Source organism: Rhinolophus ferrumequinum, chromosome 10, assembly GCF_004115265.2.
Source record: "Rhinolophus ferrumequinum isolate MPI-CBG mRhiFer1 chromosome 10, mRhiFer1_v1.p, whole genome shotgun sequence".
NCBI classification, from domain to species: Eukaryota; Metazoa; Chordata; class Mammalia; order Chiroptera; family Rhinolophidae; genus Rhinolophus; species Rhinolophus ferrumequinum.
In genome coordinates, this window is record NC_046293.1 from 2634325 (window position 1) to 2659710 (window position 25386).

Sequence of the window (25386 nt, forward strand, 5' to 3'; positions counted from 1 at the left end):
AAATGCACACTTTCCTGGCGGTCTCCCCGAAAAGCACGGCAGGTCCTAGAATAGCGTCATTTCACTTCCACATCATTTGTTATGACGTTGACGAGACAACAAAGGAACTGAAGGGTTTCGTTATAGGTCGTTTCGCTTAGAGTCGCAGAGCCTAGGGAAGGTGTTAGGTGAGGACTTACTGACCCCACGCCCGAGGGTCTGCTGCCCACTCACTCTAGGGCAGCACCAGCCTCTATCAGTCAGCAGTTTTATTCTCCACACGCACGTAACACCTCTGACAGTTGCTAGAGGACTGACTTCACGTGTGTGTCCGTCTCCCCGCGCCCGGACCTCCATCTCCCCGCACCAGGACCTCCGTCTCCCCGCGCCCGGACATCTGTCTCCCCGCGCCCGGACAGCCATCTCCCCGCGCCCGGACGGCCGTCTCCCCGCGCCCGGACGGCCGTCTCCCCGCGCCCGGACGGCCGTCTCCCCGCGCCCGGACATCTGTCTCCCCGCGCCCGGACAGCCATCTCCCCGCGCCCGGACGGCCGTCTCCCCGCGCCCGGACCTCCGTCTCCCCGCGCCCGGACGGCCATCTCCCTGCGCCAGGACGGCCATCACCCCACGCCCGGACGGCCGTCTCCACGCGCCAGGACGGCCATGTCCCCACACGAGAATGTGTGGGCAGGGCCCCCGGGGTCTGGCACCCTGCTTCGCCCCAGTGCCTCCACCAGGAGCAGGTGCTCAATGACCCCTGGTCAGGGAAGGAAGCAGGCGGGCACCTTTCGGACGTCACCTCCTACGTTGCAAGGACGCTGCAGGGTCGGCCCGATCCCCTGTTATGGCTGATGACACAGGAGGCTGGGTCTCCTCCTCAGAGTCGGTCCCCTGGCTCGGGGGCTGCACTGCCTCCTCCCCGCCATCACCGCCCGGGGAGGCTGTCCTCCAGCCCCGGGCCCTGAGGGCACATCTAACTCGGGGTAAACGACCCCAAACCCCCCAACCAAAAAACCCTCTGCTCCCCACGCCGTCTACTGAGTGCCCCCCACCTCACAGCCCAGATCACGTGCTCATGTGGAGGCCGGCCAGCCCCACAGACCTGGCCCTTCTGCGCTCACTTCTGACGCCTGCAGTGCCAGGGGACGCGTCACACACCGTGTGACCTCAGGCCCCACCGCACGGACCCCACACACTGCCAGACTGCACTGCCATGCAGAGGCCTCCGAGTGCCATTTCCGTGGGCACCGGAGCAGGCAGCCGTGTGTGGGGACGTCCGGGTCCCTGAGAGGGCCGAAGGAGCTGTCACACTTGTTTGCCACGCTCAACCCAGGCTCCCACCAGCGCAAGCTAAACGGGAAGTCACACCCGCTGGACAGGCTGGCCCTCGGCAGGAGAACTGTTCCTGTGGGCACTTCTTACCACGGCAATCGGCTTTCCAACACTGACTGGCGTTTGCCGCTTGCGTCTTTCATGTAACGTGAAGACGATACATTCTGCTGTCTTCCGAAGCGATCTTAAATGCCTTACAAAAACAAGCAACTTACCAGCTATTTTCTCTTGCCACTAAACACAAATCCAGTCATTGTTTAGCTGTAAAAGCCTTGGGTTTAGCTTTTTTGGTGTTAGATGTGATATTTAAACAGAATTCTGAAGAAAGAGAAAAAACCCCGTAATCCCTCCAACCTAACAAAAGAAGATTTTTACACGTTAACCTTTCAGTCTATCCATCCATCCACGCATTTTCCCACAAGTCTTGAAAGCTTTATTTTTAAGTATGATTTTAAGTTCCCAAGTTACCCCAGTGACAAAGTCCATGAGAAGGTTCTAACTGGGGGCTCAGATCCTGGCTCAGAACAGGATTCCATCAGGCAATCTTGTTCTCATCAGCTCTCTCCCTGCCACCTACCATTAGAAACAGTGGAACAGAACCAAGAAAGCATCTAGAAACTGCCTTGACGTGTCAACGATCATGAAAGTGGCCACATATGCCCACGTTCTAAGAGTCAAGTTAGAAGATAAATGGGTCAATGCAAATAGAAAATAACGTCTCCTGAGTTTCTATGACGTGCTGGGCGCCCTCCTAAGTGCTTTCTGTGTATTAGCTGCACAACTGGTACAGCTGCCGTTACACCTACAGATGAATGAGGGGACTGAGCCCAGAAGGCGCCAGGCCGGCCCAAGGGCCAGGTCACGGCGAGGAAGCAGTGGGGCCAGCACTCCACGCAGCAGCCCATCCCCACACCCTCCACTCTCACTGGCCTCCCTACCCTGCCTGAAAGGCAGACGTGTGTGGGGGAACCAGAAAAGCCAGTGGCTATGGTACGTCCCTCACGCACGAGCCACCTGTCCTTCCCAGCGTGGCGGGGAGACTCCCACCCGGTCCTCAAGCTCTCCCTCTCCCCCTCCCACATTAGCGATGCTCCTGAACGTCCCCAGCACAGAGGAGGGTGGGACATCTGAAGAACAGCTGTCAAGTCGCCTGCAGTAACAGTTTGGAGTGACCATCAGGAGGGGTGGCAAACGCCGACGGGCACCGCGACCGGCATGCTCAGAGCACTGCACAGGCTACGGCGTTCTCCAGGGTTTCACAGGAAACACACGGTGCCGTGTACAAAATGAGAGCAACAATGCTACCATTCCTGTGGAGAAAGAAGGCACATGTGCAAACGCACAGACCTCAAAGGTAGCTCCACAAATTACCAAGGACAGAGAGCACCTCGTCCTTGGAAGAACTGGCAGACCCCACCTTAACCAGGTGGTCAGAGAGGATGTCGTCAGCAACAGGACAAAGCAGCACCACGGCCTCCTGCGACAGCCACCAAGAGCACAGATGCCCTGACCGGCCCAAATCTCCTCAGGAGGACATGACAGCCTACGCCGAGGGGCCCGCACTCTGCAATGACACCCAGGTCAAAGAACGGGGCGCAAGGCTGGGCTCCGCACCTGGTTAACACAGACAGGAGACGTGACACGAACGCAGCACGGGGTCCCCCGGGATTCTGGACTAGAGGAAAGATATATGGTCAAATGTGGACTGTGGATTACATAATAGTACCGTATGGTACTATTGCTAAATGTCCTTTTTTTTATTATTATTAGTTTCAGGTGCACAAAAGAATGTAATGGTTAGACATTTACACCCCTCACAAGGTGATAACCGACCACCCCTCTGACATCGTGTGTGCTGTGACAATTCCATTGACTCTATTCCCTGCGCTGTACCCCACATCCTGCGACTATACATATGTGAAATTGTAGTTGACGTACAGCTTTATTCAGCTTCAGCTTCGGGTGTGCAGGGCAGTGGTCAGGCACCTCCACTATCCATGAAGTGGTCTCCCTAGTAAGGCAAGTGCCCATCTCACACCCTCCAAAATCCTTACAGCATTATCGACTACGTCCCCCAGACTGCCCTTCATGTCCCCGCGGCAACAGTGTGAGTCGCACCTCATCCCCTTACCTTGTCCCCACCCCCACCCCCTCCCGTCTAGCAACCCCCCGTTTTTTCTATCTCCGAGTCGGTTTCTGTTTAGTTTGCTCGTTTACTCTGTTCTTTAGATTCCACACATCTCCTGACTTTGACAGTGATTCTGGGACTCCACTGAGAGAACGTCCTGTTCTCAGGAAACACACAGTGAAGTTTTCAGGAGCGAGGGGACATGCCCCAACAGTTCAAGGAAAACACGTGTACACACGGCACGTGCATGATGAGAATGAAAACGGGGCAAAATGTAAACAATTGATGACTCTGAGTAAAGAGTATACGGGAGGTGCTTGTACTATTCATGCAACTTTTCTATAATTTGACATTATGTCAAAATGAACAGTCTGACCCAGCACTGCATGGACCATCTCTGGACGAAGACACACGGGAACGAGCACAGGGAGGGAAGGGGGCGGGGGCAAAGGAACTCATTTTCACCACACGCCCTTCAGCACAGGCAAATGCCTAACATGTGCGTGTGCAAAAACCAGCAAAACTAGAGGGAGCCCCCCGTGAGAACAGTACCCAGAACCCCAGAACGAGGCTCCGAGACCTTCGGGGCCGCCTCCTGGGCCCCAGGCAGGCTGCTCCCCCGAGGCCAGGCTCCGCCCCAGCTGGCTGCTCGGCGCCACCCATCCATGGGCCTCGCACGCCACCTGCTGGCCGAGCGCGGCACTGCCCACCTCAGGGCGCCAGGCCCTCAGGGCTCCTGCGGCACTTGCCCTGCAACCAGGAGTGATCTCCTGACCTTGCTGAAAGCGCCAGCATCCAGCGAAACGCCTAGCACAGGGCGGCACTTGACAAAGGGGAGATACATAAATGAAAGAATGCAGGTTCCAGCGCAATTCCAGCAGACGAACTCAGCAGCGAGCACGTGCCTCAGAGCCTGGTTGCAGAGCGTCCAGGGGATAGGTATCATGACCCACAAGAACCACACTGGTGACACCACTGTCCCCTGCAGGCCCGACGGCTCCCCTGCAGTGCCCACAGCCTACCACACTCTATGCCGACTGGGAGACCCAGCAGGAAGGTGCAAAGTCAGCAGTGGTCCTGCCGGCACTGAGCTCCTTGCCCCAGGGACACTGCGAAGGGCAAGGCTGCCCCCCCACCAGCCTCACAGAGCAAACCAGGGGCAGCTCTAAGAAACCGGGAGAACGCAGCTGGGGCCTTAAGAAAATAAAAGAACAGAAAATACTGATCAAATTGCACTGGACGCATATTAACAAAACACAGTAAACAACGTAAGGTACACGGGGAAGCAAGCGCAGTCAATGACAAAGACGGGTCCTTCAAGAACTGGACCTCTTTCAGAAACAAGGCGCACCTGCGCAGCTGCCACCCCAGGGACTTACCCAGGTCCGTGTTGGGCCCAGCAAGGAGCTGCTTAAACTTGTCGAGCCGGGAGGCTTCTCTTTCACTTAACGCTGAGCTGCTGAGGGTACTGGGCTCCGATGTGCCACCCAGCGCAACAGTCGCTGAGTGTGGGAGAGACTGGGACCTCTGCAGAGGGACTGTGCTGCTGGTACTTTCTGCGGAGGGAGAGACAACAGAGGGTGAGGACGGCCTGTGGGACTTTCTGACTGCCACGTTCCCCCTGAGAAGGCCTCCCACTTGCTGCGCCGCTTTCCCTATGTGAATGCTGCCATGTCACAACTGTCCCTTCCTCCCAGCACTGAGCTGTGCGGACCCTGGTTCCTTGAGCAATAGATGAAACTAGCGACTACTTAGGAAGTTCGCCCGCCTTCCTGCTATAGTATTATCCATCAGTAAAATAGACACACCCCACACAGAAGCAAGACAATGACAACCAGAAAACTCCGGGCCACCGCAGGACGTGACAGAGGCCAAGGCACCCCCAGATCAGGCCTACTCAGACGACACGACCCGAGGATCTGTGGGTGTAGGGCGGGAAGGTGCCTGCATGCGTCGCCCAGGCCTGAGCATGGAGGAAAGCCACCCTAAAACAAGCCAAGTGCATCTGACGTCTGGTACAAAAGCGACAGACTTCTCAGACGTTTAGTAAGAACGTCAGGACAGCAGGCAAGGGAGGTCAGCCTACGAGCCCCGCGCTGCCCGTCACCTAACTTTCAGGCCACCACCCATCCAGGCCCAAATTGATGGCAGCAGCAGGCCCGCAGGCACTGGCAGGTGACATCTGCTCCCCATGGCGGCCCACTGTGAAGGGACAGGCATCCACATAAATGCTGGCAGTGGCACAGCCACGCAGCAGGACAGGCAGTGCTCTAAGTGGACTGTGCCCCCATGACGTGGAATGTTCCGGGACGTGAGAATCACAAAACGCTGTTCATATGAGCAACAAAATAAAATGGAAGTCACGGGTCCCTCTTTTAGCAGTGGCCCTGGCCTGGCCCTGGGGAGTAGGTCCCTGTGAAGGGACAACCGTGGGTGCCATGGGGGTGAGGGAGGACAGAGAGACAGCCACAGGGTCGCCAGGCTTACTTCAGCAGCATTTGTGTGACTACACCAGACACCCCGGGGAAACGAAGGTAACTGGGGCGAGGTCCCTCCCTTCAGGAACTTGTGAGGCGTGAGCAAAACACAACCCCTCCCCAGGGAAGCCGGCCAGACCTGCCAACCTGGGCCTCCCCAACGAGGACGGCCTCACCTCATGTCCAGGAGCCCTCATGCCCAAACTGGGACTTCCCCCCGAGGAAGCTTCTGGGTCCTGGGCACCACTCCAGGCTCCATCCGCCCATGGAATGAAAGCTCCCAAGTGCTGGGTTCTCCCACTGGACTGCCAGTCACCACACAGGTATGGAGGCCTCGCTGTGCCAGCCCCGGGCCCACGAGGACCAGGACTGATGTGTGTCATCCTGACACCACCGCTGAGTAAGCTGTCCTGTGACTCACGGGCCAGGAGGCCCAAAAGCTGCAAATAGGCCCATGTGTCCTGCCCGCTCTGCTACCCCGGCCGCTGCCACCACCAAAGGGGTCAGATCCCAAGAGGGGACCAGCAGCGCCTGGGGCTCGAGGGCAGGGTCCAGCAGGCCTCGCACGTGCAGGTGGGGGTCTCGCCGGCTGAGCAGCACCACGGCGCCCAGCCTCTTGGTGCAGGAGCGCACACAGCCGCCCCAGGTGTGCAGCCGAGGACATCCTGAGACCCTGCCGCGTGGCCCCTGGGAGAAGCCCTGCTTGCGGGCGAGGCCGGGGGCTAACAGCAGGGGCGCTGGGTCTGCACCCCAGGCCGCGGCACCGGGCGAGCCTCACGACCTCCCACCTCTCCTGTGAGCAGAGCCCAGGGCTGCTGCGAAGTGTAGCGCGCTTATTCGTTCCCAGGGCTTGTCGTGGTCCTTGGCGCACAGGAAATGATGGGTAAGTGCCAGCTGTGACTATCAGTAGTGCAAGTGCGCACAAGGCTCGCCCAGAACACAAAGACGGCCGACCCTAAGCGGGCGGAGGCGGGAGGCAAACTGCCAGCGGCCCCCTCGTAGCACACGCGCCCGGAGCACCCCTCACTTGGCTCTACAGCAGGCGGCTACCCCACGGCTCCCCAGCCACACACTACGTGCGTCGCTGCCTGGCTGCTGTGACCCCACAGTCCTGGGCTGAAGCCCTCCCCGCCTCACGTGACGGTGTTAGGAAGACGGGCCCTGGGACGAGAGGAGGGCTGGATGAGGTCATGAAGGGGGTCCCCATGGGAGCTGAGTGCCCGTGACAGCTGGCTGCTCCTCGCCGAGAGGCTACGACCAGAAGGTGGCCATCTGCGACGCAGAAGGGCCCTCACCAGAACCTGAGCGGCTGGCTCCCTGCGCTCGGACTTCCAGCCTCCAGGCGGTAAGGACGTAATTTTCTGTGAGACTTAAACTTGGTAACTGCTGTGACAGCAGCCCCAGCTGACATGTGACGGGCCCCCCTCGCCAGACAGGACTCTGCACAAGGCAAGGCACCCTCTGGCCTGCCCCCCCGGGGCACCCCAAGCCCTGAGGCCAGCGCCCAAACCACCGCAGATGCTCATTAAATCACCGGCTCTTACCTCACAGACCTTCCAACACTGAAAGGGCGAAAGTAATGAGCGCGGTCTGAACAAGGGCCGCCGAATGCCAGGCGCGCGGGTACGCAACGAGACATGACCCACCCTCTGCAGGTCATAATCTGAACATGGCAGTTCCAAAAATAGGACCCCCCCCACCCCGAGCCCACGCGCATGTGCCCTGAGGGTCACTGCAAGTTGCCAAATGAGGTACGCCCTCTGCACGTGTGGCTGGCTGGGCCCCCAACTGGAAACGTCACCCCACTGCAAGCAGGGCACACTCGGGGTGGGGGGGTGGTTCCTGAGCCCTTGCGCTCACTGTGGCCCTGTCAACCAGCCCATGAAAGCCACATGCCGTGCCACTCCACCTGGAGGAGAGGCACTCAGCTAGGAGAACAGAGATGAGCGTGGAAGGCCTGCGGCCGCGGGCATGACCGCCCCACGGCCCTGCTGCAGACGCGAAGGGATCCCTCCTAACCGTCCCCAGCACGGTGACCCCAGCCCTTTCCGTCCGCAGACACGCACGTCCTCTCGAGTCCCCATCCCACCTGCAGGACAGGCCGTGTGGCTCTCGCTGACAGACTTCACCAGCCGGAGGTCACCGCTGGGAGAGGGAGGAGGCTCTGCCGCGGGCCCGTCCTGCCGCTGGTGCCGCTCCTGCCGCTGGCTGTGGTTGCGCAGCACGCGGTGGGCCGTCTCCATGACCACGGCACTGTTGAGGCTCTGAGTCGCCATGGCCAGCAGCTCGTCGTCGTCCTCGCCCGCATCCCAGGCGTCGCTGGTGTTGCTCTCGAACTCCTGGAAGGTGCTGACTCTCTTGGCCTTCACCGGTGTGGTCGGCACCTTGGGCGCGGCCTTGAGCAAGCTGCAAAGCAAGGGCAGTCTCCACTGGACCCCGCAGCCCCGAGGCCTCGCCCCACAACCGGGCAGAAGGGAACCCCAGGTGAAAAGGTACAGGACTGCTGAGGATTTAGTGACGGGAAAGGCGGGGACGACAGCGGGGTTCGCGCTGAGCGTCTACCCTGGAAGAGGTGGTGCGTGCCGAAGCACAGCGCCGCGCTCCGCCGTTCGGGCCTAGGTCCCGAGCCACACCGGGGCGGTGGATGGTGCCCGGTGCCAGCGCAGTCTCCCACCCCCATGCCTGCCAACCTCCGAGGCAGCAGCTGGAGCGGGGTGCAGGCCCTGGGGGTACGGACAGGCATGTAGCATGTATTACTCAGGACACTCCCGGGGGACCCAGGAACACGCACGCGCGCACACACACACACACACACACGCTGGGTAACTTCCTGTCGCTCGCCTCTGGTGGAGGAGTGGTCACAGGCAGCGGACGGACTGCAGTGGAGAGCGAAGAAATGACTCACCACCCGACAGCCGGCCGGAGCCAGGCCCTGCCCACCGGCTGAGGGGTGCCAGCTCGTGCTCTCCTGCATGGCATCCCACTTCAGCTGTGGCTTCCATGGCTGCCTCCCCGAGGGTGAGCTCAGCAAGGCCAGCAGTGTGTCATCCAAGCCATTGCTTGATGGGTTTGCTGAACAAAAGGCCACTTTCCTCCCGCTCAGGAATTCCAGGGAGCTGAGGGGTCACCACAGCCCCCCAAACGGCCTGAACAGCACTGTAGAGTTGAGGCTCCACTTACGTGCCATGCATCAGTGGATCAAAAGGAGGGTGCTGGGCGCCATACACATGCTGGATGCTATTTAAAACGAAAGAGAACACAATTAGCTTCTTTTCAGCTTTCCCAAAGGCCCACCCCCAACTCGGGAAGACCAGCTCCTGGAAACCCACATGCCCGAGGGAAGCAACTCTCCATCCGCTGCCACAGGTCGCCCTCCAGCCACCCCGGAGTCCTGAGGGCCCCTCAAAGGTATGAATGGGCCATACAAGCTCACCCCCCACAAACAAGCAGGGCATTCAGCCCTCCCTGCAAATGGGCCTCAGCACAGCCGCCCAGAAGCGCAGCCCTGACAGCGTCACACAGGCCTCGGGCACCGACCAGTGACAGGGCTGCTGGGAGCTGGCAGCACTCAGAGCCAGCAAATGCCCTGACCCTGAAATGCCCGTCTGGAGACTCATCGAGCACCACTCTTATTAAAAACTTATTTTATAGTAAGACTTATTTAAAAAGTCTTATGCTCATCAGAGTAAATTTGGAAAACAGATGACGACAAAATAACCCGCGTGGCAGATGACCACTTTGGTTAGCTCAGCAACCCCCTACGGCTTCCTCCCGGGGACTTCCAGCCAGGGGTGGCCATGTGACAGCAGGTCAGTCGGCATAAACGCAGCTCTCCCTAGCGGAACAGGAGACAGTGTAGCCAGCACACGCTAGCCCTCGGCTTTGCCCCCTCTTCCTGCCTGGGTCACAGATGTGAGGCCCAGGGGTTCCTCAGTCATCTTGCCACCGTGAGAAATAACCAGGAGGAATAAAGCCCCCCACGGTGGGTGGCAGGGGAGGAGGGAAAAGAGTGCAGGTCTCTTTGGAACTGTACCAGGGCCAGTCCGCCCAGGACCTCCTCCTTCAGACTTCCATTCGCATGAAATAAACACCACTGTTTAAGGCACAGACGTGCTCAGACGTGCGGTCCCCATGGAAGGACAGCCACTGGCCATTCTGATGAAGTACCTTGGGGGGCGGGGTAGATACACTGACATGTTGGGCATGCAGATAAATGTTCTAATTTATTGAAACAGAATGAAATCCGACCTTTTGACTCAGCAATATATCGTAACTATTTCCCCATGTCACTATTCTTCAATTTACTTAAATGCATTTATTTACTTTATATGTACTGTTTGATACATACAAAAATATATGCAGCATATGTAAATTTAAAATCATAGTGATGAAAGGTCACACAAGGTTTCTGTACGCATTTCTCCGCAATTCCTGGCAAATCTATCCTTACTTCTGAACTTTTTAAGTATTTAAAAATTGCAATAATAAAAAGAGCACCAGTGAACTCATCACTGCCTGTGCCATCTCCCTGGACAGTGTCACCTCTCGCGTCACACTGTGCCACCATATCACCGTAACTTATTTGACCAATGTTGACTGTGAGACATTCAACGTGCTTAAAACTGTGATTACAAAACAGCAATAAACGTCTCTGGGGACAAATACCTGCCCACAACTATGAGAACTTCACGAGTACAAGTTCCCAGAAATGGAGTGCCGGGGACATAAAGGACGCATTTATAGGGCTGTCGGCACACACGGCCACAGACAGAATGCTCCCATTCCCACAGCCACGTGGACAGACCATAAATCGTCACTAACCTGACGGGAGAAAAGTGGTCTCGATGGCGGTGGTGCGTCTCCTCGGTTACCAGGGAGGCAGAACAATCCTTAAACACTTTTGTTTGTATGTGACACTGCTTTTGTAAACTGCCTGTTCAGACCCTTGGGCCAATTTTCTAAGGGGCTGTTTACCCTTTCCTTACTGACTCCTAAACACCTTCTTGTAAATAGAGGCCCCTTTGTCATTCAGGCGGTGTGGTCAGTGGAATAATGGCCCCTCAAAGATGTCACATGCTAATCCTCAGAACCTGTGAATGTCACCTCACCTGGCAAAGGGGGCTTTGTAGACGTGCTTAAGGACATAAACCTTGGGGGTGAACCTTGGATTATCCAGGGGGGCCCAATCGAATCAGAGGCCCCAAGAGTGGAGAACTTTCCCGGCTGTGCTCAGCGCCACGCTGCACGGCTGGCTCTGGAGACAGAGAAACGGGGCCACAAGCCAAGGAACGCGGGCAGCCTCCAGAAGCTGGAAAGGTCAGGAAACCGAGGGGCAGAACGCAGCTTACACAGGCAGCCGAATGGCTCGCCGACCTCGCGGGGCGTCAGCTCCATGAAGCCTAACACTCTGCCTCACAATCTATTCCCCACCTGCCTCCTCACGGGTAACCACCAACCCGAACTGGACATTTGCAATTCGCATGCAAGTGTTTACATTTCCACTGAAGACTCCTGGATCTCTAGGCAACGTGCTATCATTCTGCACATCTGCAAAGGTTGTGTCAGTATTACCATACATACACATATTCCGGGGGTGCCAAAAAAATGTACAAGTGGACACTTTGGTCAACGTTGCTCAAGCCATAGTTCGCCGTAATGAGAAGTGTCTGGACGCTGATGGGAACCACTCTGAGCACCTCTTATAATTGCAGAGTCAAACGTGACCTGTATCCATCTTTTGTTACCAGTATATATTGAGTATTACAATTTTAATACAGTTCTTTCCTTTCTTAAAATGTGCACATTCTTTTGGCACCCTCTGTATATACCTTTTTGCAACTTCACTCTCTTTCAAGTTTTTTTTTTTATTAAAGATGTTATTGGGGAAGGGGAACAGTGTGTATTTCCAGGACTTTATTGGGGAACAGTGTGTTTTTTCCAAGACCCATCAGCTCCAAGTCAAGTCGTTGTCCTTCAATCTAGTTGTGGAGGGCGCAGCTGAGCTCCAAGTCCAGTGGCCGTTTTCAATCTATAGTTGCAGGGGGCACAGCCCACCATCCCATGCGGGAGTCGAACCAGCAACCTTGTTAAGAGCTCGCGCTCTAACCAACTGAGCCATCCAGCCGCCCTTTGAGATTGTTTTTTATGTGCCAGTGTTAGTACACGCAGCTCCAGTTTTGTTGTCCTGCGGGGTTTCATTTAATGTGTGAGGGGTGGGGGGTGTTAAGCAGTAAACCAACTTTTCAGAAGAATTTTTACATGGAAACACAATACAGGCAGAGGCAGAGCTGTAATGGAGAAGTGAGGAAGCAGGAGACGTAGGAGTCGCAGGAGAAGCCCGCCCACTCGCTTGTCCCCCTGCCACTCAGACAGAAACTGAGAAGATGAAACTCCGAGGAACCACAGCAGGAGGCCAGGGGAATCACTGAAAACCACTGGTCTGGTTACTTCTTTAAAATATACGGCCTCAGAAAAACGGTAGAGAAAAATAAAGGAAAAAAACCAAAGGTGGTCCTTTGAAACGATGAACAGAGTTAACAAATCTTTCGCTGGACTAAGAGGAAACGTTAGAAGACTCGAAGTACGAACATCAGAAATGAAGGAGAGGACGCTGCTATCGAGCTGACAGCAAGAAAAAGGATTATACAAGAGAATATTATGAAATTACACAGCAACAAATTAGGTTACTTAGATGAATGGACAGATTCCCAGAAAAAGGAAAAAAAAGAAAAAAAACTGAAATTTACCAAAGGAGAAAAAGGAAATCTGAATAGACATATAAAATGTGAAGAAACTGGATTAGTCATCAAAACACTATTTACAGAAAGCCCAGGTCCAAATGTTTTCACTGGTCAATTCTACTAAATATATAAAGAAGAATACCAATTCTTCAGAAATTCTTCCAAAATCCAGAAGCAGAAGAAACACTTCCCAACTCATTCTGTGTGGCCAGTATTATTACTGATACCAAACCAAACAAAGACATCACAAGAAAACTACAGATCAGTATCTCTTACAGATACACACGCAAAATCCCCAACAAAATACACGCACACCAAACCCAACAACATAAAACAAAAATTATACATCATGATAAAGTGGGATTTATCCAAGGAATGCAAGGCTAGTGTAACAACCAAAATCAACTAAGGACCATATTAATAGGAAAAAAGGACAAAAACCACGTGATCATCTCTGTAGTCACAGAAGAAAACACATTTGAAAAAAGTCAACACCCACCCCTTCATGATAAAAAGGCTCAGCAAACCAGGAATAGAAGGAAATGTCCTCATTCTGACAAAGAACATCCATAAAACCCACAGCTAACATCATACTTAGCGGTGAAAGCTGAACGTTTCCCCCTAAGACCAGGAATAAGAGAGGAGGTCGGCTCTCCCCACTTCCCTCAACACTGGCTGCGGGGTCTACCCAGGGCCATCAGGCAAGAGGAAGAACTGAGGGGCATCCAGGTTAGAAAAGAGGACGTAAAACTAACAAGATAACGTGATCTTGTATATCGATCTTGTAGATCTTGTATATAGATCTTAAGAAATCCACTAAAAAAAGGATCAGAACTTAAAAACAAATTCAGCAAGGTTTCAAGATACAAGATGAATATACAAAAATTAATTATATTTCTATATACTTTCAATGAACCCAAAAATGAAATTCTTTTTAAAATTCTACTTATAATAGCACCAAAAAGACTGAAACATTTAGAAACAGATTTAACAAAAGTTGTGTCAAATGTATGCTCTGAAAACTAAAACATATTGTTGAAATTACGGAAGACCTAATCACAGGAAAGACACCCACACTCATGTATCAGAACACTTAATATTGTTAAGACTGCAGAGCTCCCAAAATTCAACACAGACCCACTGCAATCTCTATCAAAATCCCAGCTAGTTTCTCTGCAGAAATTGACAAGCTGATCCAGAAATTTATATGGAAACTCAAGGGATCTAGAATAACCAAAAAAACCTTCAAAAAGGACAAAGTGGGAGAAATCGCATTTCCAGATTTCAAAACTTCCCAAAAGATTCAGTAATCATGTCAGTATGGTACTGGCATAAGGATAAACATAGAGATCAGTGGAAGAGAACTGAAAGTCCAGAGAGAAACCCGCATATTTGCAGTCGACTGATTTTTTACAAGTGTACCAATGGGGACAGAACTGTCCTTCACCAAATGTGCTGGGACAAGGAGATATCCACATGCCAAAAAAGCAAGTTGCACATGAGCCTCTCAACCTGTACAAGTTAACTCAAAATCAAAGACCTAAATGTAAATAAAACTCTTAGCAGAAAATACAGGAGTAAATCTTGAAGGATTTAGACGAGGCAATGGTTTCTTAGAATGACACCAAAAGCAACAATAGCAACAAACAGATAAACTGGACATTGTCAAAATTTAAATCCTTGGTGCTTCAAAGGACATATCAAGAAAGTAGAAACACAACCCAGAGAATAGGTGAAATTTCTTGCAAATCACATATCTGACAAGGGATTGCATCTAGAATATATAAAGAACTCTTACAACTCAATAATGAAAAGATAAACTAATTTAGAAATGAACAAAGAATTTGAATAGACATTTCTCCAAAGAAGATATGCAAATGGCCAAACAACACATGAAAAGATGTTCAACGTCTAGTCATTAAGGAAATGAAACCACAGTGAGATACCACTTCACACACACTAGATGGCTAAAATTAAAAAAGACAGGTAACAGCAAGTGATGGTGAGAATATGGGAAAATGAAACTCTTACACAATGTGCTGGTGGGAATGAAAAATGGTGTAGCCGCTTCAGAAAACAGTCTTGACAATTTCCCAGACAAGTAAATATAGAGTTACCGTATGACCCAGTAATTCCATTCCCAGTATATACCTAAGAGAGATGAAAACACATGTCCACACACAAACCTGTACCGGAATGTTCACAGCAGCATTACTCATAATAGCCAAAAAGCAGAAACAACCCAAATGTCCATCACCAGATGGACAGATAAAGAAAACGTGGTCTATCCACACAATGGACTGTTATTCAGCTAAGAAATGAAGGACTGAGATGGGCTACCATACGGAAGAACCTGGAAAGCACACTGCTATGTGCAAGAGGCCAGCCACAAAACAACACCCATTGTGTGATTTCATTCATACAACATGTCTAGAATGGACAAATCTATAGACAGAAAGCAGGTTAGCAGGTGCCTGGGGTCGGGGGTGGGAAGCTGGGGTGGGGGGGGAGGTGACAGCTAAAGAGTACAGGGTTTCTTTTCGAGGTGATAAACATGTTCTAAAATTGACCGTGACGATAGGTACACAACTCTGAATACACTGAGACTGAAGTTTACACTTTAAATGAGTGAATGGTGTTGTGTGTGAATTTAAATGGGTGGATTATAATACATGTGAATCTCAATAGATGGAATGTGTTTAAAGGTCATCGAGCTCCCACCAGCTCCTCCTGGGTTCTCTCCTGGAATCCAGCCGTCATGCTTTTGAGGAAGAGCAAGGAGCCCCACGGAGAGCCCAGGACTAATTGTTACAACTGCCAGCGCAAGCTTAGGTCCCAGCTGACAGCCTGCAATGGCCTTCTTCCGATTTCAGTCCCAGCCTGGCACAGTGTTAAGCAAGAAACTGCTCTGGCTTTAGCTTCCTCATCCCAGAAATGGGAATAAGAACGTGAATGAGACAGCTAAGTATGTATGGCAGACGTTTGAATCCTGCAAAGTGATCTACAAATAGCGTTTACCAGTAAGATCAACCTACTTGAACATTTGCATTCTTCCATTATGTGCCAGAACACTGACGCGGCTAGAGGCCAGCGGGCAGCCTGGCCGGCCACAGGCCACACGTGCGTGTCCTTTTCCCAGAAGCCCTGCAGCCTTGCAGGCTGCGCGTCTCTTCCCTCCAGCACAGCAGCAAACTCATGAATTCTTCATGGGCACACCACTTGTGTTTATCGAGCACAAAATGCTCCAACAAAGTTCAAGCTCAGACTAAAAGGAACCTCATTTTATCTCATTAAAATTGCATTTTTATTTGGTCTTGCATAGCTAAAAAGAAAAACAGGCTCCAACTGAAGCCATTTAAAAAAATATATAAGTGGCAACTAACATACTACCTCATTTCAGATAATGAAACCTTTCTTTTGAAATTATACTAACCAATAAACTCTTCAATAAATTATACTGCTTTAAAACAGTACAGTAATTCACTGTTTTAAAGAGAACCCCAGTGATTCTTTATGAAAAGCAGATGCACATGACGTAATTCCATTTCTCAGGTATGTACACTAAGGTTACAGCCTTGCCCAAATACACAGGCAAACAGGTTCAGCAATGTTTGGTAACTTAAAAAAAATTTTTTTAAGAACAATCTGGATGTTCGTTATCAACTGAATATAATTAATAAACACCAGAATGCATACATATAATGGAACAGTAACCACAAAAACCATGAATGAACTACAGCTACATGAATTAAGATAGGTAAATGTCATAACATGACATTGAAAAGTAAGTTGAATATACACAGTATGACATCATTTATAGGAAGTTCTCACAAATGGAAAATGAGGGGCCGGCCCGGTGGCTCAGGCAGTTGGAGCTCCATGCTCCTAACTCTGAAGGCTGCCAGTTCGATTCCCACATGGGCCAGTGGGCTCACAACCACACGGTTGCCAGTTTGATTCCTCGACTCCTGCAAGGGATGGTGGGCTCTGCCCCCTGCAACTAAGATTGAACACGGCACCTTGAGCTGAGCTGCCGCTGAGCTCCCGGATGGCTCAGTTGGTTGGAGCGCGTCCTCTCAACCACAAGGCTGCCGGTTCGATTCCTCGACTCCCGCAAGGGATGGTGGGCTGTGTCCCCTGTAACCCGCAACGGCCAACTGGACCTGGAGCTGAGCTGCGCCCTCCACAACTAAGACTGAAAGGACAACAACTTGACTTGGAGAAAAAAAAAAGTCCTGGAAGTACACACTGTTCCCCAATAAAGTCCCGTTCCCTTCCCCAATAAAATCTTTAAAAAAAAAATGGAAAATGACAGTATATATGATTTTTGGATGCATACATGAAGGTCAGAAACCCTACTGCATGGGTGGCCATGGAAACACAAATTCAAAACAGTGGTTATCTGGGGGCGTGGTGCAGTAAGGAGCTGGGTCCAGGAAAAGAACCAACAGCCTCAACTGTGCATGTATAAGAGCTTATTTCTTACGCTGGATGGAGGGTACATGTCTGTTCTATGTTCGTTTATTAATCTGTCCAGTCGTGTGCCACATAACAACATTTTGGTCAACAGCAGACCGCATACCTTGGGTCCCCTAGATTTTAATGGAGCTGAAAAACTGTCGCCTAGTGAGGCCGCAGTGACGTAGCACAACGCATGACTCACGTGTGTGTGTGACGTTGGTGTCAACACACCCACTGCACTGCCGGTCGTATAAAAGCAGAGCTCATCAGTCATGTACGGAACATAATACTTGGTCATAAACGCCTGTTACTGGTTTGTGTATTGACTCCACTAGACTTTTACGTTCCTTCAGAGGGGACTCTTTCTCCTTATAAAAAAGTTTGCTGTGACACAGGAGCCGTGTTATCCGGCAGCAGCCTCATCCGTCTTGTGTTTATGTGTCTCGTGGGGGCACCATTTCCTCTTGATCCAATCTTGTGGTGTTCTGTGCAGTAAGCGGCCGTCCAGGCTGGTAGCCCAGGGCACTAGGTGTGCGGCAGGCGGGGCCACCTAGGTGTGTGTAAGTGCACTATGGTTTTGTAAACAGACTGTTCTGGCTGTGTGATGTGAGTGTTTATGAACTCGACGCAGACACAGCTACCAGAGAAGTGTCTCCTTCACCCGGAAAGGTCAGCAAAGGGAGTGCTCCACATTGCCGAGAACCCTACGTCTCCACGCCCCACCCCGTGCTTTTCACACTGCACACAGAACTCCTTCAGAAAGCTCAACATCCTCAGCCATCAGGGAATCGCGGAGTCAAACCACAATGAGATACCGCTTCACACCCAGTGGGATGGCAAAAATTAAAAAGATACTGTAAGTGTAGACTAGAAGACGGAGAAATCGAAACCCTCAGACACTGTTGATGGGAACAAAAAAAAAACCTGTAGAGACGCTTTGGAAAACAGGGTGACAGGTCCTGAAAAGGTCCAATAGTTGCCACATGACCCTGCAATTCCACTAAGTATATGCCCAAGAGAAATGAAAACATACATCTACACAAAAAATTTGCACAGTATTATTTATAACAGCCAAAATGTGGGAACAGTCCAAAGGCCCATCAACTGATGAACGGATGAATCGGACGTGACCTTTGTACACAATGGAACATTACCAGGTCATAAAAAGGAACGGAGCGCTGACTCACACTCCAACATGGGTGGACCTCGAAAATATCACGCTACGTGACACAAGCCAATCACGAAGGACCAGATACTATATGATCCCATGTATACACAAAATGTCCAGAATAGGCAAATCTATACAAACAAAAAAAATCGGTTAGTATCGCCCGGGGCTGGGGAGGAGGGAACACTGCTGATAAACACGGAGTTTCCCACTGTGGTGACGCAAATGTCCTCAAATTGACTGTGGTGGTGGTTACAACTCTGAATATACCAAAAACATTGAATCTTGCCCTTGAAATGGGTGAAACATATGGTATGTAAATGATATTTACAGAAAGATGTGAAAAGGAAGAATTCAGGAAGGGAAGAAGGGACAGAGAGCAAAGGACCAGAAGGTCCCCTCCCTGACCCAGGTACCCAGGAAGGGGAGTGTGCCCTGGGGGCTGGGCTCGATAAGCACCAAGGGCCTGGGTGACCAACGTCATTCAATAAACCGGTAAACAGGCCCGAGTCCACTCGGAACAACAAAAGTCAGCAATGCTACCGTCACAGAACGAAACATTTCAGTCCACTTCACGTAAAAATGACAGAAAATGACTGTATCACCCTGTCCCAAACTAAGACGATGAAACTTGAGTACTGATTTGTTGTCACCAGGCTACAGTGGGACTGTTAGCTGTTTTTTCTGGGTACGATTTGTATACATCCTGATGATCACACAACCCAGCCGCTGGGAAGAACTCTCGGACGCAAGAACAAACGACTGAGAACTAATGAATCATCTAGGTTCCCGCCCTGGGACGTGACAGAGGCTCACACCTAAGTGAGAGGGTTGGGTCCAAAGGGACAGCATCAGGTGGGTCAGGGAGGGGCAGGCGGAGAGGTGCCCCAGGATGGCACTCTGAAGGGACCCCAACTAGAAGGACCTCCCCCATGCTGGCCCCCTCCACTAAAACGCCCCACTGGGAAGGGGAAGGGGAACAACAAAGAATGGGGTAAAGCTAAGGGTTAATGCAAGAACAGGGTCGCCGCCAGGCGGTGGTCATTGACCAGGACAGGCTGGAGACGTGCTCAGAAGGGAGAACGCACAACTGAAGGAGACGGGCCCCTGACATCAACGCCAGCTCTGCAGGGTTCTGTCCAGGCTGCCTGGACACCACAGGTCAAGGAAGTTGCAGAAAACTCACGATGGGAGACTGTCTGAGGGCCTGCCTGTGGACAGCCAAGCTCTGAGGCCTGGTCTCCACCTGGACAGCGCGCACCGTGACACAGGCATGCCTTGACGGTCACTGGCCACCCTGTAATGCTGCTGCTTCATTCAAGTCGCTCCACAAACACGGGCTGAGTACCTTCTCCACGCCAGGCCCCACGCTGGTGCTGGGAAGACAGCAGGGAGCCAGGGAGCGCCTGCCTGCCCGGCTGCTCCCGCAGGACTGGGTAAACCTCAGGACACAGGAAGCGCTGGAGCAGGAGAAAGGTGGGAAGCAGAGGAAAGTAACGGCGGATGGCAGGGAAAAAGGAGCTGTCAGAATGCAGTGCTGCAGGGCCTCCGGGTGGTGAGGAGCAGGTAACCTCTCCTGCACGTCCTGGAGAATTTCTTTCTGGTGTGAACTCGGACCCCCGACACCAAGGTGCCAACTTTGAAACTAAACTCATTAGACAAGACCAACTTTTTTTTTTTAATTGACAGTTAAATAGCTGTGGGTGCAAATAGCAAAGAGTCAAAGAGTGAAGACTGAGGAAATAAAAGGATGGAAAAGAAAGAAATGCAGCTAGTGTCCTATGCATCATGAAACAAGAGAAAAGCTCAGTGACCACGCCTCCGAGGAAACGCCTCCCTGTATTTCAGGTCTCCGCAGCACACAGGCCACCGTGCGGTGAGCTTCCACTTACACATCAGCTCCTCAGCCCCTGTTCTCCCAGCACAGGCACCACTCACTGCCCCTGTGGGTTCAAGGGTTTTCCAAACACACACTGAATTAGCGACTGATTTACCATTAGGCTCCTTCTAACCCTCAGCAAGGCTCCCCAGATTTATAAAACATGTGCGGAAAAAGTAAGTTTTCCAAGGAAATTGACTTTAGAAGGCTTCGGAGGAAAATGTATGAAACACATTATTACAACAATAAACAAGCCCATCGGCCCTTCTGAGAGCAGAAGCTGAAACTCTCCTCTGCCCCGTGGAGTCCCCTGCAGAAACGCGAGGCCCTGCGGGGCACACCCCGCTCCACCTGGCTGTAATGCTTCCCCTGACGGGCAAGCTCTCAGCAAGCTGGTGTCCCCACCGGGCCAGGAGCTCCCTGCATAAGGGCCTGGATTTTGTCTCCTGTCACACTCCCTGTGGCCCCCAGAACCCAGCGAAAACTCGGGCAATTACGGAGCCAAAAAGCAAGTTGTTTCATGGACATGTCTTGATATATGCATAGGTATATAGATAACTAAGCACGTTTACAATAAATTCTTCACTTGAAAAGAAGCCATGGGTACAGAGAACAGATCGGTGGGTGCCATTAGTGTGGGGTGGGGGCGGGTGAAATTGGTGAGGGGGTCAGAAAGCACAAACTTCCAGTTACAAATAAACGAGTCCTGAGGTGAGGGACAGCATGACGACAACAGTTAATGATACCATATTATGTATTTGAAAGTTGCTTTGAGTAAATCTTAAAAGTTCTCATCACAAGAAAAAAACTGTGTGGTGACGACCTTAACGAGACTCACTGTGGTGACCATCTTACAATGTACACAAATACCGAATCATTCTGTCACACGCCGAAAACTAACACAATGTTGTCTGTCAGTTACATCTCAATTTAAAAAGCAATGTGTGTTTATCATAGAAAACTTGAGAAACTATGAATAAGGAAAAGGAACCCTTTTGAAATGAACATGGAGGGGCACTTTGCCAGCCTGGCAGCCGGACAGCACAAGCCCATGTCCCTAGGTGGCTCCCCTTGTGGCTTCTCCCAACTGCCTCTGGACTCCCGCACAAGGAGCCCTCGCCCTCCCGCCCTCCCCGCCCCGCCCCCGTTTCCTGCCCCTCAGGCCCTCCGCGAGCCCAGCCCTCCCTCCACGAGCCCAGCCCTCCGTCCTGCCTTCTTCCCTCTTTGGGGAAACCATGCTCTCTCCCGACTACTGACCATCTCTGGGTGATGATTCTCACACAGCTGCCACCAGGCACCGCTGCCAGCTCTGGGCCACACACTCACCGCGCACACCACCGGGTCCATCCCAAGTCAGCTTTGCCCCAAATGCCACACCTCACACCTAGTTCAGTGTCCCTCCCTTGGACAGCAATGACACCGCCGGTCACCCAGGAACAAAACAACGGCTCGCCCTGCCTGACACTCCCTTACTCCCTCTTCCAGGCCCTCCTGGCCCTCCCTGGGCCCCCCTGCTGTCCCCACCAGCCTGGGGCAGAGCTCCGTTCCTCTTCCCCTGACCACGTCATCCACTGCTCCTGTGACTTGATCTCCAAGAGCCCAAAGTCACCCCTCCCTGACGCACACCACCCTCACTCAGCCCGACTCCACATCCTCCAGGACCACGAAACCTTTCACACATCTATGCCCTCCTCTCTGTCGCCCCCTAAGGCAGAGCTGCAGCTGCCTCCCCGCTCCTTCCCAACTGAAGTCTGCAAGGTCTGCCTGCTGCCCTTGGGGAACAACTGGAACCTTTCAGGTGCATGGCCCTCCCCTCCCCCTCACACCCACTCCCCCAGCCTGGGGCCAGCCCACCCCCCCACAGCTGGCCTACGGCCCACCCCCCACCACAGCTGGCCTACCGCCCACCCCCCACCACAGCTGGCCTAGCGCCCACTCCATCTGGCCATCCTTCTCCCCTTGGTCAGACCCCTGGGAGCAGGGCTTTTCTCTCTCTTATCCACCTTTTCCTCATCAGTCCTTCCTTCAGGCCACCCTCACTGCCCAGAAGACCCAGCCGCAGCCCATCTACAGGACACCCCCCCAACACCCAAATAATGGATGTGGGGGGAACGGACTGGCCCTTCCAAGCCCCGTCTGATGCCACCCCGACCTTCCTTCGGAATCTCCCATCCCTCCTGTCACAGCGCACCACAAGCCACGCGGTGGGGTTCCTGGCTGGTGTCCGTCTCCCCAAGAAAAGGCAGGCCTCTCCACGGCAGGGACCACAGCCCGTTCACTTCTGCACAGCCCAGCGCCTGGCATGCAGGCAGAAGGCACCCATCAGTGCCCACTACAGTTACGGCTCTCTTCCTTCCCGCGCAAACACCTGAATGATTGGCCTTTTACACTGAAGGAGTGAAGCCCAAAGACGAAGCCGCTGTCTCACGACCAGCTACGAGCTCTGCCCTCGCAGGGGCTCCGGCGTCTCCCTGGCCTGACCGTCCTGTCAGAGCTCCTCAAAATCACCATGCTCTGTGAAATCACAGTTGGCTGGAAACCTAAATGCCACGATGGCTCTAGTGACTGGTTCTGGAACAGAAAATTAACCCAAGATAGAGATTAATTCTAAAGAGAAAATAAAATGGGTCCCGAGCCGACATGTCTCTATAAGCCGTTCCATGACACGTCACTCATTGTCTAACCCACAGGACAACCAACCTGGAAACTGTCACAGCAGAGGCGGGCTTATTCTCGAAACAGAAAAGGTAGCGTTCTGTGCTCTCTCCCTCCCCCCCAATAAAACAAGTCCCAGTGCCCTCGCCGGAAGGGAGGGGGAAATACTGTCACTCGCCTATAAACACCATAAAGCTGCGGCTAATCATCGCCCGACCTGTCTGAATTCTGGAAGAAGCACGGCCAGCCCCCGCCCCCATTTCCTTTCCCACCCACGGCCTGGCCTTAGCACCTGCGAGAGGCAGGTGCCCCGAGCACTCCCTATGGACTTCCGCCTGCCTCCAGGGTCCACAGTGACGCTGAGGGACTGGTCCCCTTCCCAAGGCCCTGTCCTCTGCCCCGCGTCTCCACACACGCCATGCGCACACCCACTGAGGGCTTTGGGCCAAGGGCAGGAGCTCATCCAGCGGACAGGATCGAACACTGTGTGTCTGCCGGGTGTGAGCGTCAGAACCAAGCCTCGTTTGCGAGTTCAGTAGAAATGCTTAGGGAAAGAAAGCTCCTTTAAAACCCTGCAGCAAGGTATCCGAGGGCCCAGGTGGACACAGCCGCGACGTGGCGCATTTAAGATTATATCAGGAGGCCTAGCCCCCAGCAGCATGGCCAAGCTCAAGCGTGCAGCCTGTGTGAGAAGGAAGACGGCAGACGATGGCCACGCTAGCCTGGGCAGTGCGCACGCCAGGGCGAGGACGGTTCCCTGACAGTGCCAGTGACCTCCAGACACCGGGGGGAGGGGTCCCAGGATAAGCAAGAACACGCAGGAAGGGGCCCGAGGGGTCAGGGGCCCACAAAGGTAGGGGGCAGTGTAGCCAGAAAGGACTGTGGCCTGAACAGATGCCTGAGCTCCAAGCCAGACCACTCGTAGGAGCTGCGGGGAGGCGGGGGGGCACTGGGCAAAGCCCCAGCCTCCCAATGGCTGTCCGTGCGGGCCTGGCGCGGCACGCGCTCCTGCGTGGCGCGGTCAGTAACGTGTTCAGCCCTCACTCCCAGGGGCACTCAGGGCCTCCACGGCCACTTGGCCGGCTGAACTCACAGAAGCTACACGCACCTTTTCACCTGGGCCCCGGGAGGGAATCTCCATGTAAATCCCCAGAAAAGAGGAACAGCATTTCACAACAGGGTACAAAAAGACTGGGGATACTCAAAACAAAAGTTCCCCATGGCACGGGCCCCGTTCCCTGGGGCCTCCTGACCCTCTGCCTCTCCCCTGCGAAGGGAACATCGGGGTGAACCTAGAAGCTGCTCATCCCGCCCCTAAGGAGCCCCCAGAGGTGCGGGAGTCGGGCTGCACAGGAAGCACGTGCCCAGCTCCCAGCCGGAGGAGCCAGGGGCGGGCCGCAGGCTGAGTCGAGGCCCCAGGGCCAGGCCCACTCCGCCACCAGCTGCAGTCCCAGCTCCGTGTCTGCACAATGGGGAACACCAGTACCCCAGGCTGGGAGGACCCAAGGTGCTGCAGTGTGAAGAGCCTGGCACAGGGACGCACACAGTAAACTCTTGCTCGGATGAGGGTCACTACAGGCCCATGTCACCTCCCTCTGAGCTTCGCCTGCCCTGCCCTGCCCTGCCCTGCCCTGCCCTGGGACGGTCGTTCACAGCCACTGTCCCCAGGCTCCTCAAGGAGAGACCCACCAGGCCTTCAGTCGTGTCTGGCTCCCAGGGCCCGGCACAGAGGCACAGGCCACGCCCGCCTGTGTGCAGGGACCCGAGGGCCTGCGTGGGCCAGTCCTCCAGGGCACCTGGTTGACTGAGGATCCACGAGGCTGAGAAGTGGCCAGAGGAGGACGAAGCCCACTGGAGTAGGCAAGGAGGGAACGGGGGTCACTCACGGACCCCTCTTTGTGCCACCGCCTTCGTACTAGCAGCACACAGGCCAGGCCAGACGAGGGCAGTTCGGGGACCGGAAGGGCAGAGAAGTGGGCTCTCCGTGCATGCTCTGCTCACTTCCATCCATGACCGTGATCTTGTCTTCACTACACTTGGGGAAGTGGATACTTCCTCCTGCTCTTATTTTCAAAAATTCAAAAAAAAAAAATCTGCAGTCATCAGGAATTTATTTTTCAAAAAGCATTTTTGTCCTCACTTACAATTTACCCAAAAGAATCTGGATTTGCTACATTAGACAAATATGTAGGAGGGGGGCACAATCCACATAAAATTTATTTTTCAAACTGTTTCCAGACAAAATAAAAGGCACTGAATAACATAAAAATGTGACCACTGAAAAACAAGCAAGCACAAAGAACCGTGAATACAGCAAAATCCCACCCACTGGTGATTTGAGCTCCAGCACAGCCATCTCCACTCACAGACGGTGACCAGAGAAACCCAGCCCCACCAAACACGCCGGCACCGGCCGGGCGCAGACTCCCAGGCTCCACAGAAACAGAGAAACAAAGAGGCACTCAGTCCAAACAGCCGCTTCAAAAACACAAGCAAGGAAACAAACAGGTGTACAGAACCGAGCAGGTTTCGGCAGCATTCCGTTCCTTGCGGTTGTAGGACCGAGG

The 25386-nt window shown here is 53.1% G+C and overlaps 1 protein-coding gene across 2 annotated transcripts in view; it reads right to left on the bottom strand.

Moving 5' to 3' along the window:
• TBC1D22A (TBC1 domain family member 22A) overlaps positions 1-25386 on the bottom strand; it is a 273872-nt gene that overhangs the window by 243017 nt on the left and 5469 nt on the right. For both annotated transcript variants that reach the window (XM_033117741.1, XM_033117740.1), the window contains exons 2-4: positions 9097-9153; positions 8006-8322; positions 4819-4995 (exon numbers count right to left, since the gene is read on the bottom strand). In XM_033117741.1, coding sequence (XP_032973632.1) covers positions 4819-4995; positions 8006-8322; positions 9097-9153 — 551 coding nt within the window. The remainder of the gene's footprint in view (positions 1-4818; positions 4996-8005; positions 8323-9096; positions 9154-25386) is intronic.